The 24,050-nt window shown below is 42.4% G+C and overlaps 1 protein-coding gene across 1 annotated transcript in view; it reads left to right on the forward strand.

Moving 5' to 3' along the window:
• The first annotated feature begins 273 nt into the window (after window positions 1-273).
• LOC119858854 (microsomal triglyceride transfer protein-like) overlaps window positions 274-24,050 on the forward strand; it is a 33,672-nt gene continuing 9,895 nt past the window's right edge. The window contains exons 1-12 of the mRNA XM_038410338.2: window positions 274-898; window positions 3,945-4,126; window positions 6,348-6,491; window positions 7,767-7,874; window positions 8,372-8,488; window positions 12,206-12,345; window positions 12,806-12,959; window positions 19,021-19,178; window positions 20,095-20,263; window positions 21,719-21,826; window positions 21,955-22,167; window positions 22,927-23,141. Of these exons, the coding sequence (XP_038266266.1) occupies window positions 832-898; window positions 3,945-4,126; window positions 6,348-6,491; window positions 7,767-7,874; window positions 8,372-8,488; window positions 12,206-12,345; window positions 12,806-12,959; window positions 19,021-19,178; window positions 20,095-20,263; window positions 21,719-21,826; window positions 21,955-22,167; window positions 22,927-23,141 (1,775 nt within the window). The 5' untranslated portion in view covers window positions 274-831. The remainder of the gene's footprint in view (window positions 899-3,944; window positions 4,127-6,347; window positions 6,492-7,766; window positions 7,875-8,371; window positions 8,489-12,205; window positions 12,346-12,805; window positions 12,960-19,020; window positions 19,179-20,094; window positions 20,264-21,718; window positions 21,827-21,954; window positions 22,168-22,926; window positions 23,142-24,050) is intronic.

Genomic DNA, 24,050 nt, shown 5'->3' on the forward strand with positions numbered 1-24,050 from the left:
TGTCATGACATGTGGCTGTGTAAATAGTACTGTTCTCCTAATCCTAATACCCTACTTTTCCAAATTATTTCCTTCTGAAACAGATTACAATTCTGATCATCTTTCAGGGACACTTGGTGAAGTGCTGTGATAGAGGCCTGAAATTAATTGAAAGCTTGCATTCCAGTGTGTGCGTGTGAGTGTGTGTGTTCTATTCAACAAGCTTCATTCACAGAGCCCGGCTTTCTTATTCCTCTCCAGCCTGGCCCTTTAAGTAACCTGATCCGAGAGGCTGGAACTCCTCAGCCCCTGAAAAGGGAAGGAAGAGGGATGATTCTGCTGCTGCTTTTTTGGCCACTTTCTCGTCAATTTCCCTTCCTTTCTTTCCCTTTTCTTTCTGGTAGAGAGGGGGAAGTGGCTAGGCGCAGAGAGTGGATATGTTTCAGGGGACAGAGCTACTCTTCTGAACCCCCAGGCAGATTCAGCAAGGGAGACTCCAGACTGTTGCCTTTTCTCCAGCCAAAAATCCATTTTGCAGGTTTTGTCGATTTCCTTGTTGCAGGCTTTGGCAAATCCAAATGATTTCCAAACCTTTTATTTCTTTTGCTGCTGCAGCTGCTGCAGCTGGGGGTTGGAGCAAGGGATTAATGATTTGCTAATCTTTCAATGTGTGATTCAGGGATAGGGAGATGGTCAGGCCTTGTCAGCTGACATTGTGAATCCTGTCAATTGTGGCCACTCTGGAGGGGTTTTGTTGTATTTTCCTCCTTCCCCCCACCCTCCTGCCCTGTCTTTTCTCTAGCTTTCTCCTCTTTCCCTAGCACTCTGTTTTGCTCACACACAATCCTCACCATGAATTCACAAGTAGCTTCAGGACACATCTGGCTGATTTTCTTTTTCTTTACCAGCTCGGCAAAAGGTAAGTAACTTTGCACTTCAGCTTTTGAAATGACATGAAATGGGAAAGTATCCTGTGGACCCGAGAAACAGGATGCTCATCATGTTACACAAAACTCTGTATCATGCCTGGTGCTTACTGGAATTCTAGATCTCAAAATTAGAGTCCCATAGTCAAAAAAGGGACGTTGAAGGAAAGCTCTGAAAATACTCAGATTTCTAATCTCTTTATGAAGATTTATTAGCATGGCAACTAACAACAGTTTGTGCATCTCCAGAATTCAGGGACAGGTGGCTGTAACTTAGTTTCAGGCTTCACGATTAGAAACTTCTCTCTGGGTGCCTGGGAATACAGTAAATACTGGCCTTTCAAGATTCAACTTCATGTAAAAGAGCCAGCACCAGTTACCTCTTATACACAGAGAATGGTTTAAGGAATTCAGCTAGATTTACACCTATGTATGCCTGAATCTACTATGGAGTTTTCCTTTCATGGAGACTTTGGCATCCTTTGGGGAGAGTTTTAAAACCTATTTTGCTGGTCATTGTAAAGGTTCAGATGACAGAATTCCAAAACACTTCAGTAACCTACTACGTTCGCAATGAATTGGAAGAACAGTAGGTCCCTTTGAGAATTTCAAGGACAACTGTATCTTTAGATAATGGATTGAACGGATTATTCCTCCTGGCAAAAGCCAACACAAAAATCAGAGTCAATCTTTAAGGATATACAAAGTATAAAATACACAAGAAGATTGATCTCAAATAATTCTAGGCATACTACATCAAATGAAAAATTAAAGAATATTAGGGCTGAGTTAGAAAAACAAAGACATTCTGAGGCAAGGCCTCTCCAGCATCTTTATGCTAACATGCTGTGGTTAGGTCAATGATTAAGTTAGGATTAGGGGGTTATGATTTAGATACACTTCTCATCACTGCTACTTTAAAACAGGCAAGAGTGTATGAAAGGGGGAGTATGTCATCTATTCCCTCACAATCAAATATTCTAGGTTGTCCAAGGTAGGATGGAATGAATGGTCATTTCTGTAAGGATCCTTCAAACTTTGCTGAGCATGAACATATCCATGGAACTGTGCTATAGGACTAGAATTCATTCCCTGGAAAAAAACCTCTGGCACCCGCAGCAGTGGACAGGAGTAGGAAATGAAAAAGGGACTGAAGTCTTCTGTTGAGAGCTAATCTCCAAGGTCCCATACGAAGTCTTAAAGTCCCACAGCAGGGTTCCATTTTTATTTACCTTTCAGCAGAATTGTGCAAGCTAATCCTTAAAGGCCAATGAATCAATCACTATCAACCCTAAGAAAAGATCTCCTGGCACTCAAATATCACAGTGATGGGTGTGTTACAAGGACCTACACAGAATAAAGTAGAAAAGAACTGCACCAAATTAAGAACATGTTTACAGGTTTCCACTGGTTGACATTAGCAAATGTTATTGTATTATGAAACCAGCAATCTGTAATTCAACAGTTTGTAAGGGATTAAGAAATAGTATGAAGGTTCCTTGTAAATTGTGAGTGGATGGAGTTTACATACAGCACTACTCAAAGGTGAATGATAGGGCTACTTAGTAACTTTACCCAAGGTCTCAGAGACCACAGCAGATAGTGGAGGAAGATCCTCATCTGATATAATTTGTCGTAGCTCCATTGTTATAACTCCATTGACTTCAGTAGAGTTATAACAACTTAGACCAGTTTAGGATTTCCTCCAGGCTGTATATTCAAACTGGTGGTGAGACACTACAGTGCACATAATTAATTTTAATAGGCCCACATTTGGCTGCTAAACTTGCAGTGGACCTGTGCTGGGGAATTACATAGACCAATGAACTCTTCCATTCAGCGATGTTTTGTTAACAAAGGTATCTTACTAAATTTTCATCCTTAGTCCTTGATAAACCCCAGAGATATGAGTGATAAGATGGGGAGGGAGGGCTCAGGGAATCCATTCATTTATTTTCTCATTTAAACAAAAACACTTTCCCACAACCACGGAAAGAAGCAGTACCACTGGGCAAACAGACTTATGTGCATTTGCTGGAAATGTTTATCCATTCCTGAAAAATATAGTAAGTATATTGGTAGTTTCAGAGTAGCAGCCGTGTTAGTCTGTATTCGCAAAAAGAAAAGGAGTACTTGTGGCACCTTAGAGACTAACAAATTTATTTGAGCATAAGCTTTTGTGCATCCGATGAAGTGAGCTGTAGCTCACGAAAGCTTATGCTCAAATAAATTTGTTAGTCTCTAAGGTGCCACAAGTACTCCTTTTCTTTTTATATGTAGCACAATGTCCTACTTGTATAGCTTGAAGAGGGGCTTTGGGGAATTAAGTGTTTTCTAACAAAGACTCATTGTATCCACCAGGCAGTATTGGTGCAATATTGTCTATTTCAAAAAGCAAAGCAATACAATTCAGAAGTATTTTCATGAGCCCAAGGGCTGAGTCATCGCTGGCAGAAAAGGGAGCGAACTCCATCAGAGTTTGTGAAATCAATCCCAATTCACCGTTCAATCTGATGATGGAACTGAATCAAGGAGCTTTTGATCAGCCTTCTACATCCCCTCCCAGCATCCAGAAGAGCCCAATGGAGTCCCCCTGCCACTCTTCCCAGCTTAATCAGTAGAAGCTGGGTTGATCTCATCTGAAAGTCATCCTGTTCACATTAGTACAGCAGGTTCCAAATACATATTTGAGGCTAAAACTTCAGGCAGTTCAGTCAAATCTAAGGGTGTGGACAAGGTCCTTTCTAATCTTTACTCCTACTTCTACCTCCTTTTTGAAGAGCCCAGGAATAGGAGTTACTAAAGGCAGGATAAGTAGAGGTTCTTATTCTACCAGGCCTGAGCAGCAGGACCAGGGAGAATAAGAAAACGTATGTATTTATCTTAGGCAGGTTCTGATCCAAAGCCCATTGAGGTCAATGAGATTCTTTTCATTGCCACTTAACCTATATGCTGAGATAAATTTGAATCCAAGACCATCATGGGTACTGAGGAATGTGAAAGTGTGTGGGTAGCTTCAGTTCTGGTCTCCTTTCATAGGGAACTTGGAGACACCATCTTTCCAGCCTGGAATCCTGTATCAATACCGCTACTCACTGGAGGTGCAGCTAGATTATGTCTCAAGGTTATCCTTGCAAGGAAGTCGGATGTGGGCTGAAGCTTTGGTTCAGGTGCACCTGCTCTGGAGAAATCTTGCAGGGGAGCAGCTTCTCCAGATTCAGGTATGTGATGGTTTTGTCCCCTAGTACCTGCAGGCCTGAGAAAAGCTGTTAGTGCTTCTAGTACCAACAGGCTATGAGGATTTCCTTTTAGCTCAAGTTGTAGAGCTACTACTGCTGGATCATCTTGGGCTCCATCGGCAACAGATTCCTTCCATGTAAATAGATTAAGTTTTTACTCAGGCATGCTGACTGTGGAGAAAATGGCCAATGGCTTGTCTTTATCCAAACATTAATAAGCCAGTTGAGTGCCAAAATGCTTGCCTGAGAGTTTCTTCACTGAATAAACACATAGCAATGCTAATTTCAGTTGGTGGGCATAGGGAACATTCAATCCCAATCATCTTCTGTTTCTGACATAAGTGGTGTCTGTGAAAAGTCTATGAGATATGTTAAAAATAGGGCTGTCAAGCAATTAAAAAAATTAATTGCAATTAATCGTGCTGTTAAACAATAATAGAATACAATTTAAATATTTTTTGATGTTTTCTACATTTTCAAATATATTGATTTCAATTACAACACAGAATAAAAAGTGCACAGTGCTCACTTTATATTTATTGTTGAATACAAATATTTGCACTGTAAAAGAACCAAAAGCAATAGTATTTTTCAATTCACCTAATACAAGTACTGGAGTGCAATCTCTGTCATGAAAGTTGAACTTACAAATGTAGAATTATGTACACAAATAACTGCACTCAAAAACAAAACAGTGTAAAACTTTAGAGCCTACAAGTCCACTCAGTCCTACTTCTTGTTCAGCCAATCACTTAGACAAACAAGTTTGTTTACATTTACGGGAGATAATGCTGCCTGCTCCTTGTTTACAATGTCACCTGAAAGAGAGAACAGTCATTCACATGGCATTGTTGTAGCTGGTGTCGCAAGATATTTACATGTCAGATGCGCTAAATATTCATATGTCCCTTAATGCTTCAACCACCATTTCAGAGGACATGCATCCATGCTGATGACGGGTTCTGCTTGACAACGATCAAAAGCAGTGTGCACCAACACATGTTCATTTTCATCATCTGAGTCAGATGCCACCAGCAGAAAATTGGGATGTTTTGTTTCGTATTATTTTGTTTTGTTTTGGTGGTTCAGATTCTATAGTTTCCACATCAGAGTGTTGTTCTTTTAAGACTTTTGAAAGCATGTGCCACACCTCATCCCTCTCAGATTTTGGAAGGCACTTCAGATTCTTAAGCCTTGGGGTCCAGTTCTGAAGCTATCTTTAGAAATCTCACATAGAAATCTCACCTTCTTTGCATTTTGTCAAATCTGCAGTGAAAGTGTTCTTGAAACGAACAACATGTGCTGGGTCATCATCTGAAACTGCCATAACATGAAATATATGGCAGAATGTAGGTAACACAGAGCAGGAAACATACAATTCTCCCCTAAGGAGTTCATTCACAAATTTCATTAATGCATGATTTTTTTAACGAGCATCATCAGTGTGGAAGCATGTCCTCTGGAATGGTGGTTGAAGCATGAAGGGGCATATGAATGTTTAGCATATCTGGCATGTAAATACCTTGCAATGCCGACTACAAAAGTGCCATCCGAATGCCTGTTCTCACTTTCAGGTGACATTGTAAACAAGAAGCAGGCAACATTATCTCCTGTAAATGTAAACGAACTTGTTTGTATTAGTGATTGGCTGAACAAGATGTAGGACTGAGTGGACTTCTAGGCTATAAAGTTTTACATTGTTTTGTTTGTGAGTGCAGTTATGTAACCAAAAAAATCTACTGTAAATTGCACTTTCACGATAAAGAGATTGCATTACAGTACTTGTATGAGGTGAATTGAAAAATACTATTTCTTTTGTTTACCACTTTTACAGTGCAACTATTTGTAATAAAAAATAACAATATGAAAGTGAGCACTGTACGCTTTGTATTCTGTGTTGTAACTGAAATTAATATATTTGAAAATATAGATAAACATCCAACAATATTTAATACATTTCAACAGGTATTCTACTGTTTTGCAGTGCTATTAAAACTGGGATTAATCGCGATTAATTTTTTTAATTGCGATTAATTTTTTTGAGTTAGTCACGTGAGTTAACTGTGATTAATAGACAGCCCTTGTTAAAAAAGAAATCTGTGGCTCCCCTCAAGTCAAATGGCCAGAGGTGCTGGGAAGTGGGACACACACACGCTCTGTGACCTATACCCTCATAGCTTCCATCTGTCTTTTGTGGTTTTAGATCCAAGACCTAAAAGTCCACCATGATTCAAAACACGAGAAGAGTCAGAATGTTACCAGAGACCCATCCACTGAGGTTGTGCTGGGCAAAGAGGACACCGCAGAGCTTCAGCTGCCAGTTTTCCTCCACTGGAATAATGGGAAGGTGTGTTAATAGTACCTCACCCACAGACACACAAAGAGCCCCTAACATCCCTATTCGAAACCTGAAGAGTCCTTCATTTTCCCTGCTTTACATTCTTGCCACTCTCAAATTTCTATGTGGTAAGCACCACTCTTCTGGCCATGGACCCCAAGATGAAACTCTCCTCAGATGCTATCAGTGCTTCTGTTTAACTGGCTAGTGGGAGTGACCGTTGAGTAGCAGAAGGCATTCCCTTTCCGGGAATAGGTGCCCTATCCCAGCCTTTCAGTGTCTGAACACCGACCAGCCCAGACAGTTAGTCACTTCACTTCATGCACTAATGGAAGGCACTCCAATATTATGGTGAGGAGGGTGTTACGAGCACCTATCTAGAATAGAATAGAGCAAATGAAAGAAATTGGAAGTAGATCTCCTGCACAGCAGTGCACAAGATGACCACAGAGTCAGCCAGTGGGCTGCAGGTGTGATAATTCTGTTGAAATAGAATAGGTTTGAGCAGTCTGGGTTAGCAATGGTGGCTCTAGGTCAAAATTTTAAGTGGGAGAGTGTTGGTCATTGCTGCACAGAAGCTCATTACTTAAGAGAACTCTTGAAAGCTCTCCTACACCCCACCCTACTCAGATCGTCTGGCCTCTGCTGTGACTTGTAGGTTGTTCAGGGAGATACAGACACTCTTTCTGAAGTCCTGCTATTGCTACAGAGCCCCCTGCTCTGTCGTATGTTACACAATTGGGTGGTCTACCGGAGCTGCCCCTGCATTGGTCCTATATTTACTGTTCAGTTAACAGCTGTGGATGCCTCGTAGGAGTCAGATGAAGATAAAAGAATGTTATTTCGACTCAGTAGAGCAGTGGAACTGTCACTGCTTTAAGGTTTGTGCAAAGTGGAGAGGACTCACTTTTTAAAAAGACTTTGTGGCCATAAATGTATTGTAAAATTAAGTCCGTGCTAGTCAGGGATATCAGTTTTCTTTTGAAGCCTTTCAAAACAGTGTAGTCGTCACCTAGTTCTAGTGCAGTGACAGCACAATGAATATTTCTCTCATCCCCCATGGAGTCCCAAGCCTGAGGTTCTCCCTACTGCCCCTTAATCTGAAATTCTTCTCCAACTTGAACTTCCATATCAGTCCAGAAAACCCTTCTGAGATCCTGGGGAGAGGGGAATTCTCTCATTATCACGCTCATCATGCTATCTTCCATGCCTTCATGCTGAGTTCTTGTCCCTTTCTCAGCAGTCTCAGAGATTCTCTCCCATAAATCAAATTTCTCCTCATAGGTAGAAGGCATCTACGGAGATGGAGGAGGAAGGCCCCAGACCTTGAATATGAAACAGGGCCTCATCAGTCTCTTCCAATTCCAGCCACATTCTGGGACAGCAACTGAGGTAGGAGCAGAATATAGTTTTGTTTTAAAGAAAAATATGGAGGAACCTGATCTTAGTGCATCAATAAAACCATCCCTGGAGTGAGAAGGTGTTTCCTTCTCCAAACCCATTTCTCTCTTCTGCAATTGCCAATTAGTGCCAGTTACAATAATGTTTTTCATAATTTCTGTGATTACATTCATGCCCTTTTTGTGTTTACTTGCTATAATGACTTAAATGTCAAACACCCATTTGGGTGTGCAGTTGCCTGTTTTTTTTATACACTCATCTTGTTGCAGTAACTATGCTAGGTACAATAGGCATATATACAGAATAGGAGGTTTTTGAGTCTCATTTTCAAAATATGGCCCTTTATCTGGTTCTGTGCAGATTTTCTACATAATTTATTCTATTTGGATTGTGCCATTTTTGTGTATAGTGAACTGTATTTTTTTCTGCCATAAGTTCTCACACATTATAATTTCATGACATGATTTCTTATATTTGTTTGGCTTCAGGAGGATATTTCTGGGAGCTGTCAAGTCACATATGTTGTTTCCAAGGATTCCATTGTAAAGACAAAAGATCTGCACAGCTGTACAAGGCCAAAGTTTGGATTCACCTCCGTAAACAAAGCAAGTCCATTCCTACATTGGTGGTGGTGGGTTAGAATGTTCCTGCCCCAGTCGCACCCCTTTTAAATGTACTGCAGTCTTCTCCAGATCTTACCGTAGGGTCAATAACTTCAGGGAGATCCCAGAGTGAACAGTTTCAGGTGAATTATGATCATTTCATGCTGGGCTTAAAGAAAGTTTTGAAAAGAAAGAAAAGTTCACTTCTGAAGCCTCCTTGGGGTCTCTTCTGCCAAAGCTTGGTGGCTACTGAAGAATTAAGGCAGAATCAGATTAAATGATCATTCTGAGCCCTATACTCAAAAGGAGCAAAGGAGACTGAATATCCAGAAAAATTTGCTGATAGTGAAATCAATTGGATTGTGGAAGAGTGTGACAAGGGAAGTAGCAGCAGCCCCAATGGATGGTTTCAGGCATTCAGACCTGGTAAAATTAGGTACAATTCTACTGAACCTAGTGGAATTACATCTGCCTATGCCAAGAGTGATTTGACCTATATCTTAGATTTCACTGAAAGCACTGGAGAAAAAACTGTAGTGACAAACATGCACTGGCAAGGACTGGCACTATGGGTGACCTAATAGGAATATTTATATTAAAAAAAAAGCCATTTAAATGTAAACATGGCACATTTTCCCAAAGAAAATAATGGAATTTCTGCCAGGACCAAATTCATGAAGATACAGGTTTGTCCAGGGTGGATGTGTGTGTGAGGATGAGGTGGAAGGCAGTGGTAGAACTTTAGGGCTCAATCTAATAATTTCCATTGAGTTAATGGAAGTCCTGATCAGGATCAGGACTATAGTGCCTTCACTGGGCTGAGAGGCAACATGGTCAAGTGAACTGAGTGCTTGGCTAGAACTCAGGAGACCTGAATTCCATTCCTGACTCTTCCACAGGCCTGCAGTAGGACCTTAGAAAAGTCACTTCACCTCTCTGAACCTCAGTTTTCCCATCTGTAAAACAAAGCTAATGATACAGACCCACCTTTCTAAAGTGTTTTGAAATCTACAGATGTAAAGCCCTGTATAAGAGCTGGGTGTTATTACTCTTATAATTCACTATGTAAACTGAGTCATTGTATCATGTACAAACATTCACAAAGCAAACCTGATTAGTTTCCTGCAGCTCCATTCTTCCCCCGCGACTTCTCTGTTCATAAAGAATCCTCCAGATAATGGCCCAGGTGTTCAGATAATGTCTCCTGAAGTTATCAGAGGTCTCTGAGTGAAGATGAGGGCAGCAGAGAGGTGATGGTGAAGTCTGGCAAGTGCGTCATTCTTTGAAAAAAAAAGAATCTTGTGCAAGGTCACTCTGCAGCACAGCAAGGGAGTCAAGCATTTTTGGCTTGGGTTCACTTTTGATAATTTCTGCTTTTTCTCTCTTTTTTTATTTGTTGAATGGCCTTGTGAATAAGCACACTAACCCAGTAGGCTTTCCCTTTCTGTGCTTTCCTTTCACAGTAGATCTGGGGGATGGGGTTGGGGGTGAAATTTGCTGGATTGACACTGCTGCAGAATGAGGCTTCTCTTTATCCACAGAAGATCCCCTCACATTGCCCCTTTAATATGATTTGGTCACACGCTGTATTAGGAATCTATTTATAAGGGGTCACTAAACAAATAGTAGATGTTACAAATGTGAGTTGTTTACATTATAGATGGTTATAAACACATCAGTAGAAGATGTTAAAGATATTTATAAGCCATGGTTGACCTGCTAGGCTTTATAACAATGTATAACATCTGTTACTAATTCCCTGAACCATAATTCCCCGCTTTCACGGTATCCCTTAATTGTAAGGATGTTCGCAAAAAGAAAAGGAGTACTTGTGGCACCTTAGAGACTAACAAATTTATTAGAGCATAAGCTTTCGTGAGCTACACCTCACTTGTAAGGATGTTGGGGATGAGGATGGGGGTTTTCACTCCAGATTGTCTGAATGTTTGTGACCAGAATGAGTGTGATATGAGGCGAAGGCAGTAGGGAGTTACCTAGAAAGAGAGCTGAAGACCTGTAGTGCTGTCAACAGAGGCTGATGGAAAGCCATCCAGAATCCATTACTATTGCCTTGGGAGGCATTCATTTCACATTTGTTTATCTAGTGATTGCACAGAACACTGTGTATCTCTTGATGGCTAAAAGGAACAGCCAAGCTACCGAAAGCATAAGAGATACCCTGTGTTAATACATTTTGTTATTCATCTCTGGAGACCAGGACTCAAATATGGAGTAAGTCAAAAGTGAAATGTGTTTGGTGAGCTCAATATAGTCCCTGGGGCATGTGCCCATAGCATAAAACCACTACACACAATTATGTATCAAAACCCACCTTCAGTGCCTTTTCCTGGGCCACTACTTGTGCAGTCCTGTGCTGTACATGAGTGATTAGAGGCTGGCTGACCCCAGACACTAATTCTTTCTCCCCTAGTCCAAAATCCCTTCCTGCTACTTTCACCCTGAGGAAGTGTCACTATTTTCCCCTTTAGGCTTTGGCAATGACAATTTGTAGTACACTAAATCTTCCACTGGATGTCACTGTTCCTCCACACTAATCTCCACTATAGCGTGGGAACCTGACAGGAAACATCTCTCTTTAGTTTAAGTGCTCTGGTGCTGAACATGGCGCCAGATGTATCTTGGAAGACCCATTCCTCCCATGCAGGCTGGATGCTCCTCTTAGAGCCTGTTGTTCCACTTACAGAAAATTGCTTGTGGGAGTTATGCATGTTCTGGCAGCAGTGAAGGGATTAGCAAAATCCTATTGGTGCCCAGAGAATGCCCTAAGAGTAACTATCCGCTTTGTGCTCTACAGTTAGAAATAGAAAATAGAGTAGGCATTTCTTTATTTTCCTTTCATACATTTTAAGATGAATCTGGTGTTCATGAAAGGGTAGGATTGAGTGAATAACCTTCCTCCGCAGTCCCCAGCCTTGTTGAAGACGGCCCAACTCAGCTCTGCCAGCCCACAGTGCAGGAATTGAACTAGAGCGTTTCATTCTTGGGCCCTACCCCATACAGTTATTCCAATGCACTTGAGCTCTCAGATAAAGTGTCTCCGACTGTCCTAGTCCTGTCCTCTCACAGCTCAGCCAGCCTTCCTCATTCCTCTTCCAGCTACTCCAAGCCTGTGCTACCTCACAGCTCTTCAGTGCACTTAGCAGTAACCTGAAGCAGGCCCTCATAGTCTACTGCTAGATGCCAGCTTATCTTAGCCAATAGACACCAGTCTTAACCTGTGACCACCACTGATATCCCTGCCTTGGATTCCTAAATAGCTCTATCTCTGTACTTCACTTCTGATCTGACCCATCCTCTGCTGAACCACCTCTTAGTTCTGCTATTGCATCTCAATCCCAAATTGCAGGTTACCTTGTCATTATAGTCCTGGACTCCACACAATAATGCCAATATATGCAATGCAGGACCTTCTACTATTATAGTCATAGATCTATCCAGGCACCTCAAACCCCACAAACAACATCTCCTACTAGTTCAGTCCTGGGCATCTTCCCTACTGACCAGAAACTGACAAAGCTGCCAAATTGCGTGGTGGTTCTGTGATGAGGTGGTTCTTTCATCCAATAGGCTCCAGGGTAAGACTATCAAATGCATAGACACAACTTTTGTTAGAAACAAAAAGAAGAGCAAACATTGAAAGGAAAACAAGAAAGGAATAGATTGGTAAAAGGATAATGTGTTCGTTCTATTCTTTTGCAGATTTTTGGAGTTCTGTGGCAACCCACCAGCAAAAGCTTTTATTCTGTACAAGGAAGTCTCATCCAGTCAGTGCTGTCGGAGGAAAGCCACGAGGTCTCTCCAACCTTGAAGTCCTCCATTGGCACCAAGATCATGTCAAGGTTAGTGCTGTGCTGGTTCCAGAGGCTTGCATACACTGAGTAGGCTGGAATAGGATCAATGTCTGCCTACAAGAGTTGACAGCTAGGAGATACACTCCTCCCGTGTGGGCTTGATGTCCTTGTTATGTCTTGATGTGGGCTGTGGAGAGATGGTGAGAGATAAAAATTGGACACACTGAAAAAATCATCCCAGAGGATTTATATTTTCTGGCTCCTACATAAACCCAGGGCAGGCTATGGGAGTACAAAACACATCCCAAAATTGAGGGATCCTTCCCTCCTCTTCATTTTCACCTTGCACCTTCTGAAATACTAAATGCCCTTCATTTACCACTACGTCCATTTCACTTCACCTCATAGGATACACCATACTGATACCAACATATGTCCTAACCATTCCTGAAGCAAAGGGAGGTTTAAAAGATGAAACCCTTCTCAACAGCCCCTTTTCTCTCACCAGACAGCAGCTTGAACTTGTGTCTTCTTCGATGCCTGGCCCTGCAGAGAATCCTGTACAAAGCCTTCAGGAAGCTCTGGCTGGCATACTGGAAAAGCACCAGCCTATAAGCACAATTAGCCAACCCTTCAAGAGAACCTGTGTGCAGTGCCCATCGGTGAGTAGCACCAAATGCTTGCAGAAGAATTCTCTTTCTAATGTGACACTTGGGAATGCAAAACAAAGTGAGATCTAGCTGGAGAAGGCTGAAGGATCTGAGAAGTTTAAATAGAAAATCAGTACACACAGTGATGGCAAGGAAGGGCCAACAGCAGCTACACACCTAGTATCTATCACTGTGAGGTTAAACACAATGGCTCAAAAGAATCCTCTGGCTAACTTTGGCCCGGGCAGTAGGTAGGGATATTGTCCACCAAAGTCTCATGATCACAAAGGCTGCTTCATTTCCTAAAGTAATGAAGTACTAGTGTAAAGACACTTTTTCTAGTGTGTCTACAGGGAGAAAGGCAACTAGAAATTCTTGCTCTAGGCAACAGCAGGTAGGCACATGAAATACCTACTGAATGTCACAGGTTTCAGAGTAGCAGCCGTGTTAGTCTGTATTCGCAAAAAGAAAAGGAGTACTTGTGGCACCTTAGAGACTAACAAATTTATTAGAGCATAAGCTTTCGTGAGCTACAGCTCACTTCATCGGATGCATTTGGTGGAAAAAACAGAGGAGAGATTTATATACACACACACAGAGAACATGAAACAATGGGTTTATCATACACACTGTAAGGAGAGTGATCACTTAAGATAAGCCATCACCAACAGCAGGGGGGGGAAAGGAGGAAAACCTTTCATGGTGACAAGCAGGTAGGCTAATTCCAGCAGTTAACAAGAATATCAGAGGAACAGTGGGGGGTGGGGTGGGAGGGAGAAATACCATGGGGAAATAGTTTTACTTTGTGTAATGACTCATCCATTCCCAGTCTCTATTCAAGCCTAAGTTAATTGTATCCAGTTTGCAAATTAATTCCAATTCAGCAGTCTCTCGTTGGAGTCTGTTTTTGAAGCTTTTTTGTTGAAGTATAGCCACTCTTAGGTCTGTGATCGAGTGACCAGAGAGATTGAAGTGTTCTCCAACTGGTTTTTGAATGTTATAATTCTTGACGTCTGATTTGTGTCCATTCATTCTTTTACGTAGAGACTGTCCAGTTTGGCCAATGTACATGGCAGAGGGGCATTGCTGGCACATGATGGCATATATCACGTTGGTAGATGCGCAGGTGAACGAGCCTCTGATAGTGTGGCTGATGTGATTAGGCCCTATGATGGTATCCCCTGAATAGATATGTGGACAGAGTTGGCAACGGGCTTTGTTGCAAGGATAGGTTCCTGGGTTAGTGGTTCTGTTGTGTGGTGTGTGGTTGCTGGTGAGTATTTGCTTCAGATTGGGGGGCTGTCTGTAAGCAAGGACTGGTCTGTCTCCCAAGATCTGAGAGAGCGATGGCTCGTCCTTCAGGATAGGTTGTAGATCCTTGATGATGCGTTGGAGGGGTTTTAGTTGGGGGCTGAAGGTGATGGCTAGTGGCGTTCTGTTGTTTTCTTTGTTGGGCCTGTCCTGTAGTAGGTGACTTCTGGGTACTCTTCTGGCTCTGTCAATCTGTTTCTTCACTTCAGCAGGTGGGTACTGTAGTTGTAGGAATGCATGATAGAGATCTTGTAGGTGTTTGTCTCTGTCTGAGGGGTTGGAGCAAATGCGGTTATATCGTAGCGCTTGGCTGTAGACAATGGATCGAGTGGTATGATCTGGATGAAAGCTAGAGGCATGTAGGTAGGAATAGCGGTCAGTAGGTTTCCGATATAGGGTGGTGGTTATGTGACCATCGCTTATTAGCACCGTAGTGTCCAGGAAGTGGATCTCTTGTGTGGACTGGTCCAGGCTGAGGTTGATGGTGGGATGGAAATTGTTGAAATCATGGTGGAATTCCTCAAGAGCTTCTTTTCCATGGGTCCAGATGATGAAGATGTCATCAATGTAGCGCAAGTAGAGTAGGGGCATTAGGGAACGAGAGCTGAGGAAGCGTTGTTCTAAGTCAGCCATAAAAATGTTGGCATACTGTGGGGCCATGCGGGTACCCATCGCAGTGCCGCTGATTTGAAGGTATACATTGTCACCAAATGTGAAATAGTTATGGGTCAGGACAAAGTCACAAAGTTCTGCCACCAGGTTAGCCGTGACAGTATCGGGGATACTGTTCCTGACGGCTTGTAGTCCATCTTTGTGTGGAATGTTGGTGTAGAGGGCTTCTACATCCATAGTGGCTAGGATGGTGTTTTTAGGAAGATCACCAATGGACTGTAGTTTCCTCAGGAAATCGGTGGTGTCTCGAAGATAGCTGGGAGTGCTGGTAACGAAGGGCCTGAGGAGGGAGTCTACATAGCCAGACAATCCTGCTGTCAGGGTGCCAATGCCTGAGATGATGGGGCGTCCAGGATTTCCAGGTTTATGGATCTTGGGTAGCAGATAGAATACCCCAGGTCCTGGCTCCAGGGGTGTGTCTGTGCGGATTTGTTCTTGTGCTTTTTCAGGGAGTTTCTTGAGCAAATGCTGTAGTTACCAGCACTCCCAGCTATCTTCGAGACACCACCGATTTCCTGAGGAAACTACAGTCCATTGGTGATCTTCCTAAAAACACCATCCTAGCCACTATGGATGTAGAAGCCCTCTACACCAACATTCCACACAAAGATGGACTACAAGCCGTCAGGAACAGTATCCCCGATACTGTCACGGCTAACCTGGTGGCAGAACTTTGTGACTTTGTCCTGACCCATAACTATTTCACATTTGGTGACAATGTATACCTTCAAATCAGCGGCACTGCGATGGGTACCCGCATGGCCCCACAGTATGCCAACATTTTTATGGCTGACTTAGAACAACGCTTCCTCAGCTCTCGTTCCCTAATGCCCCTACTCTACTTGCGCTACATTGATGACATCTTCATCATCTGGACCCATGGAAAAGAAGCTCTTGAGGAATTCCACCATGATTTCAACAATTTCCATCCCACCATCAACCTCAGCCTGGACCAGTCCACACAAGAGATCCACTTCCTGGACACTACGGTGCTAATAAGCGATGGTCACATAACCACCACCCTATATCGGAAACCTACTGACCGCTATTCCTACCTACATGCCTCTAGCTTTCATCCAGATCATACCACTCGATCCATTGTCTACAGCCAAGCGCTACGATATAACCGCATTTGCTCCAACCCCTCAGACAGAGACAAACACCTACAAGATCTCTATCATGCATTCCTACAACTACAGTACCCACCTGCTGAAGTGAAGAAACAGATTGACAGAGCCAGAAGAGTACCCAGAAGTCACCTACTACAGGACAGGCCCAACAAAGAAAACAACAGAACGCCACTAGCCATCACCTTCAGCCCCCAACTAAAACCCCTCCAACGCATCATCAAGGATCTACAACCTATCCTGAAGGACGAGCCATCGCTCTCTCAGATCTTGGGAGACAGACCAGTCCTTGCTTACAGACAGCCCCCCAATCTGAAGCAAATACTCACCAGCAACCACACACCACACAACAGAACCACTAACCCAGGAACCTATCCTTGCAACAAAGCCCGTTGCCAACTCTGTCCACATATCTATTCAGGGGATACCATCATAGGGCCTAATCACATCAGCCACACTATCAGAGGCTCGTTCACCTGCGCATCTACCAACGTGATATATGCCATCATGTGCCAGCAATGCCCCTCTGCCATGTACATTGGCCAAACTGGACAGTCTCTACGTAAAAGAATGAATGGACACAAATCAGACGTCAAGAATTATAACATTCAAAAACCAGTTGGAGAACACTTCAATCTCTCTGGTCACTCGATCACAGACCTAAGAGCGGCTATACTTCAACAAAAAAGCTTCAAAAACAGACTCCAACGAGAGACTGCTGAATTGGAATTAATTTGCAAACTGGATACAATTAACTTAGGCTTGAATAGAGACTGGGAATGGATGAGTCATTACACAAAGTAAAACTATTTCCCCATGGTATTTCTCCCTCCCACCCCACCCCCCACTGTTCCTCTGATATTCTTGTTAACTGCTGGAATTAGCCTACCTGCTTGTCACCATGAAAGGTTTTCCTCCTTTCCCCCCCCTGCTGTTGGTGATGGCTTATCTTAAGTGATCACTCTCCTTACAGTGTGTATGATAAACCCATTGTTTCATGTTCTCTGTGTGTGTGTATATAAATCTCTCCTCTGTTTTTTCCACCAAATGCATCCGATGAAGTGAGCTGTAGCTCACGAAAGCTTATGCTCTAATAAATTTGTTAGTCTCTAAGGTGCCACAAGTACTCCTTTTCTTTCTACTGAATGTCAGGTATTCTTATAGTTTTCCATAGTTCCTCAGTCTGATTGGAATGTTATGAAGGGTCCCCAAAGTGCCGCATATGTTTTCAAAATGTTATTGTTCATCTGCAGCACTGGAATAAAAGGCTTTCTGAGTAAGCCCACAGAGTGTGGTAAGCCTGTCTGCTGTTATGTACTCTGTAATAATACACACACAGCTGTGAACATTAAGACTACTGTACAGAAAGAGGAAGTATTGCCCAGGATACTGGGGCTACACTCCATTGTTTTTGGAAGTGTGATGGGTTCTTTAACAGCACTGCACAGTAGCCACCAGCAAGGAAAAGAAGGAACCATGGGTGAAAGTTTCATTCCAAGGACAGCACCCCTAACAATGCCCATGTTAAACATTATTTGTATTCTAGTGCTGCCAAAGGGACCCGGCTGAGATAAAGACCCCCTTTGTTCAAAGCCCAGTGAAAAGGAGAGTAAGAGCCAGTCTCTGCCCCAAACAGCGTGTAGTCAAAATAGATGAAGAGGGGAGGAAAACAGAAGCACAGAAAGGTGAAGTGACTTGCCCAAGGTCATACAGCAGTGTAGTGGCACAGTCAGGATAAAAATCCAGGTCTTCTGACTCCCTGTCCAGTGCACTATCCACTGGACCATGCCTTGTACAGGTTGCCTTATTAAAGTGGTCAGACCCTTGATAGCATTCCAAGCCCTCATTGTACCAGTTGGGGCTATTAAACTGTCAATGCACAGCGTAAGTTTCACTCTGTCTGGCTCTTCAACACATGCTTCGCAGACCAGCCCATTTAAATGCATTTTCTCTGGTTTTGTGATTTTGTGGATGGAGCAATTGATCTTAGCCATCAAACTTTTCAGTTTCATGTCAGGTTGCATGCCAAAGGCATAGCTCTCTACTCCATTATGAACCCACTTTCCTGATTGGTCAGAGGTACCGTCTAGGTCCTTGTCAGGTGTTTGGCCTCAATAACTAGTCCTGGAGGTTCACTGCTCACATGCTTTTCTTTAAGAGCTTTGATGATTGAAGGTCAGGCATTGAAATTATTAGCTTTTCAAGGCTGGTGCTTTAACTCCCCTGCTTGATCTTTTTCAAAGGATGATGGGAAAACTACAGCAGGAGGACACCTGGTATCTGGGTCTCCTGAGAGCTGAGTAAGGAGTAACTTGCCTTGCAAATAGAGAGGCCAAGATTCAGCTCCCACTTCTCATTCTTCACACTGTAGTTCTTCGCTTTGTAGTTACTGCATGTCCAAAGTTGTCAAGTGAGGGAGCAGAGGTGTTTAGTAGCCTGGAGCCACACTTCTGAACTTGTCAGCCCACATAATATACATGGAGTTGAACTGGATCAATACAAGGCACTACAGAAGCAAGGAATGCTGTTGATGCAGAAGGTAGTACGCTTTCCTCTGAGTCACTATTTAATCAGTGTCCCAGTCTGGTATTGTAAGGGGAGGGGGAAAATGATGGAACATTTGCTGCTGGCAACTGAGATCTTGATTGTCTGTGGTCATTAAATATCTCATGGAACTTTTTACAAGAATAGAGATATTAGTCCTGTCCAAATTGCAGCTGGGCCAAAATATTCTGCCTACCAAAATCCCCCTTGCAGTGACATGGTATTCTTTATTTCTGTCCTAAATATTTGGATCTAATGTTGTTGCTAGCTGTGGAAAGGCTGCCAAGGTCCATGCCAGAGACAGCTGCGTTTAAGGGATGGGTGAAATAATCCCTGTCTTTATACTGTGTACATTTTGTCCCATGCTACAGCATCTATATAAAATTGCCTTTATTGATAATATGAGTGTTTGTTTACAGCTCAAAACATATTTGAGGACTCTTGGTAACAGGAGAGTCAAAACAGATGTCTCCAAGGTGTCAACAACCTGGCAATTCCAAAGGTTCATCCAGATGCTGCGTGATGCCAAGAAGAGGGATGTCCTCCAGCTGCTGAGGAAAGCTCCGGAGAAGATGGTGTAAGTAAATTCCCCAGTGACTGTCTGTTCAGAAAAGACAGCAGCCATTCTTACAGACCCCTGTTCACAAGGCAGTTTCTGGACTCATTTTAATGATTAGCCACATTTCATTCAGGCAGATGCGAAAAGGGCACATTATCATTCCCAGTATCTCAAATGACCAGTCTGAAGAAGTTCAAGGGCCACTTTTTTAAGGACTTGGCCTTTTTTTACAAGGTACCATAAGCTAATTGAATGTTTTTGATGCAGATTCAGCACATTTTAGAGTAAACGCTCTGGGGAACCTTTCAGAGACACATGACCCATATAAACGCAGCTCCCTGCTCTACATGTCCCATTCAGTAATTCCAGGACAATGTCATTTTTCACTTCCTATGCTGAACTGTTGCATGGTGTCACTGTGCGCTTTTAAAGGCTGCTGCCTTCCACCCAAGAGGTGGTTGCATTTCAGTGCTAGGTGAAATCCATATGTGATTACATATATATGGTTCCAATTCATCAACTGCTGTAAATTAGCTAATTTTTGGATGAAATCTTCTCCATATGGTAGCTTATTATTTATGTGTATAATTTATCCAATTTAAGCTGCAAAGGGTGTTTATATAGGTAGAATGTAAATTGAGCTGGAATTACCCTGCACACTTTTGAAAAGCCTCTGGACCAAATTTAGCCCTGATGTAAGTGGGTGCAGTTTCACTGACTTCAATGGAGGACTGAATTTACTTCCTTATCTGGAACCGGGGGAAACAGAAACAAGGGATCATATTCTCAGCTGGTATATATCAGTGTGGGTTCATTTGATTTTAATGGACCTATGCCAGTTTACACCAGTTGAGGATCTGGCCCCAAGTGCTTCCATCCTCCCCATGTTCAGCTGTACATAGCGCACATAATTCGCTTTCTCCTCTCATTCCAGCACCTTCTTCATTGATGCTACAGTAGCTGCCCAGTCAACAGCTTCCTTGGCAGCTCTCTCTGAATTTCTGGATTTTAGCAACAAAGAGCAAGTGCCCCTGCTAGAGCAGTTTCTCTATGCTGCAGCCTTCTCTCCTCGGCCCTCAAAAGAACTTCTGCGCCTGGTGCTAGTAAGTCAGAGGCATTTCCTTTCTCCCCTTCTGCTCTTTGGTGATCCTACTACTGGATTTGGACTTCATCCTGCTCCCATTAAGTTAATGGAGAAACTCCCAGTGACTTCAGTGGAGCAAGATCAAGCCCTCACAAAGGAGAAAGATAAAATGCTAAGTATGTCCTTTGTCCATCTTAGCACTTAATGAAGAGACTTCAGCAGCAATCCTCATGATTTTGGACAAAACACTGCTCTGTATTAGGGGGAGCAAGTTGCCTAGGTGTATTGACTAGAACTGGTTGACATTTTTTCAGATAAGATGTGGTTTTTCCTCCCATCAGAAATGGTTTGTTTGAGAAATGAAATTTTACATGAAAAACTGTTGACTCTCTTTTTCATTATTTTTCAATTAAAATTTTATCGAAATCATTATGGAAATGGTTATTAACATGTTAAAATTACTGAAAAACAGGTTTGATAGTCAACAAAAAATCAATAATGGTGTTAATTAACATGTTAATAACAATTGGGAAAAAAATTCAGACAATGAATGAGTTCATTTTGATCTCAAAGTGGAAATAATTCTGAAATGTCAACATTTTTTACAAATCTTTTTTTCACCTCATTTTTCAGCCAGTATTGATGTCGACATCTCAACAACTGTACTTACACAAGGCCACAGGGAGTGGGGAGGGAGGAAAGGGAAATGAGGAATTCTGTGAAGCAGCCCCTAAAACCACGGTTAGCTCTGGCAGCCTGAGATCAGAGGGGCACTGAGAATGATCTCCTGCCACCATGTTGTTATGTAGGAAGGCAAACATAAGATGGAATTGGAGTTACTTTTTACATTTCTGGAGTAACTAGTGGGCCAGTAGGAGTGTTCCAGCCTGGCCTCAGGACAGAGCACAGCCTCATACCGTCCACAGTAGTGAAGCCTATGAGAGCTTGGAGGGAAGGTGTTTTTACAGTCTCTGTTGACAAAGACTTCCTTTTCTCAAAAGTAATCCAATTATGGCCTGGAGTTGGCCTTCAAAGGGAAGCCTGTGCAGCCCTCCTCATAAAGTAAAAGAAGGGTTTATAATGGAGGGAAAAGCTGTCCAGGATCTTTAGAACTCCATCCACGACATGCAAAATCCCACTAAAGGGATTAAGGTGGGAGAGGAAAATTCATTTCTGTGTAAAATCCCTCTATTTAAGATATTATTGTACATGAGTAGTTGAAATGGGAATAAACACTCTGAGGAAATATGTGGCATGACTTTATATCAGTGGGCTGATATAGAGAGTAAAAGCTGAATTGCCTGCTATGGAAACCAGAATATTGAGGGACTAGGCCAAGGTAGATGAAAGCAAAGCTAGAGAGACTCCCTCACTAAACCCTTTGGGGTAATAACTAAAATATATTCTCTCTCTCTCTCTCTCTCTCTCTCTGTCCCTTCATCCTGTCTTCATTTCTTTACACCCACTCTCCCAGGACAAGCTGAATGGAAAGGAGTTAGACCCTGCCATCTGGGAAACAGGCATAATTGTCATTGGCACTCTAGCTGGCAAGTTGTGCCGGATGAAGCTGTGTGGATTGCAGGTGGGTTTCCTGACATGATTTCTGCAGTTATTCATTTCAGCCCTCCCCATTTTTTCCCACAGCAGCCTGAAAATTGTGTCATGCTTCTTTTTCACTCTGCTCTGTTTCTCCCTCCTCCACATAAACAGGAAGTAGGATTTGGAATGGAAACTGTTCTGAGAAGATTAAGAGACACCGAGGAGAATTCTGAAATAATCATTTACCTGTTGTCCCTGCAGAATGCCCTGCTCCCAGAAACCATTCCTACCCTCCTGCATTATGCAGAGGAAGGGTCTGCAGGGGTCTCAGGTACAGCAGTATCTGCCCTACAAAGGTTCTCCTCTCAGCATATCACTGGTGAGGTATGGAACGAGCCTACTTAGAATCAGAGATTTTCCTTATGCATTTAAAACACCCTTCCCAGGTATCCGTGTTCCAGGAAGTGTACAGGATATTATTCTCACCAAGTCACTTTGTAACTACCAGCATTCTCCGTCTATCGAATCTGGGAGAAAATGCTTCCTTAAATTTTAGCTGCTATTCCCAGAAGTCCCTCTGTCCTGCACCGAGAAGGAAATAAGTGGTGTGCTTGCCCCATGGTGCTTAAATGGATGTATCCAATTAGCAGAGTCTCTGTGTGATGACTGGACTTGCTGAGACTTGTTCTGCACATTACTGTAGCTGATATTAACTGAGAGATTTGTGGCTCATAGGCATTAGCCATACCCAGGGAGCCAGAATGGAGACTCCCTTTACCCAAGTCAGTAGGAAATGCGATAGTCTTTTCAAATCTGACAGTAGTTCCATAGATCTCAGCCTATCTTTCTAACACCTAGTGACCTCTCAACTTTTATTTCCGAGAGAGCATTCTCCATGCTTTGCCACCACTGGGAGAGATGCCATCTAGATTAGGAACAGGAGGTGGCTCTGCAGGGCTTTTGTGATGACTATACTTCTGTTTTTTTTCCTGGAGTTGTAAATAGTAGATCTTCTGTTCAAAGCCCAAAATCTAGGATTCCACATGCAAAATATAACATGAAAGTGTAGTGTGAGATGCAATAATTATATATTTGGTGTTAGGAATGATGAGAAGTAAAGTTTTAACTATATTCTGGCATTAGGTAAAAAAGGCAATGAGGAGGATTTTCCATCAGAAAACCAGAAACTATGAAAAAACCTCTCGACTGGCTGCTGCTGAAATTCTGTTGGACAATGAGCCTTTGCCCATGGACCTCACCAATATCCTGCTGGCCACCAGAGAGCTGGAAGCAGAAATGTCAAAATTTTTACTTTCAAAAATCCAGACTAGTTTACATTCTCACCATCACCCAGCCAGGTGAGTATGGAGACTGGAAAGTATTAATTATCACTTTAAGACCCAGATCCCTTTTTCCTTTCTTCCTCTAAATACCTTCCATCTCCTTCCTCTTTTTCCTCTCTTTCCTTCTCTCCCTTCACTCTCATCTGTTAATCTTTCCTTTTTTGTTGTTTTTTCCCTTAAGCAAACTAATTTGATTTAAGTTCCCAGATTTGTTGCCTCAGTCCAGTGGTATTCCATATGTTGAAGGCAGTAAACAATATTATATGGAACACCAAAATGACAGTGTAAAAACTGTAGAGGTATTCGGAAGCTAAATCCCAGGGTTGCAAGATATCTATCAAGTATGAGCAATTATATTAGTCTTTCCAGGTTCTCAAAAAAAGCCCAACCCAACAGCTGACTGAAAAGTTTTTGAGCTGGCAAATAGTGATAGACTCAAGGAGCTCAATCTATTTAGCTTAACAAGAGAGAAGATTAAGGGGTGATGAGATCACAGTCTGTAAGTACTTACATGAACAACAAATATTTGATAATGGGCTTTTTAATTTAGCAGACAAAGGATAACAAGACCCAGTGGCTGGAAGTTGAAGCTGAACAAATTCACACTGGAAATGAGATGTAAATTTTTAACAAGGAGAGTAATTACCCACTGGAACTATTTAAGGCATGTAAGGGGTGGATTCTCCCTCAGTGACATTTTTTAAATCAAGATTGGATGTTTATGTTAAAGATACACTGTAGTTCAAACAGGAATTATTTGGGGGAAATCTATGGCCTGTTGTATACAGGAGGTCAGCCTAAATGATTACAGTGGTCCCTTCTGGCCTTAGAATCTATGACATATTGCACCAATGTATTTGAATACATTTATTCAGGTAAAACAGTGAATCCAGTTCAAAGGTATTCACAGTCTCTTCATTCATT

The sequence above is a fragment of the Dermochelys coriacea genome, chromosome 7 (genome assembly GCF_009764565.3).
Source record: "Dermochelys coriacea isolate rDerCor1 chromosome 7, rDerCor1.pri.v4, whole genome shotgun sequence".
NCBI classification, from domain to species: domain Eukaryota; kingdom Metazoa; phylum Chordata; order Testudines; family Dermochelyidae; genus Dermochelys; species Dermochelys coriacea.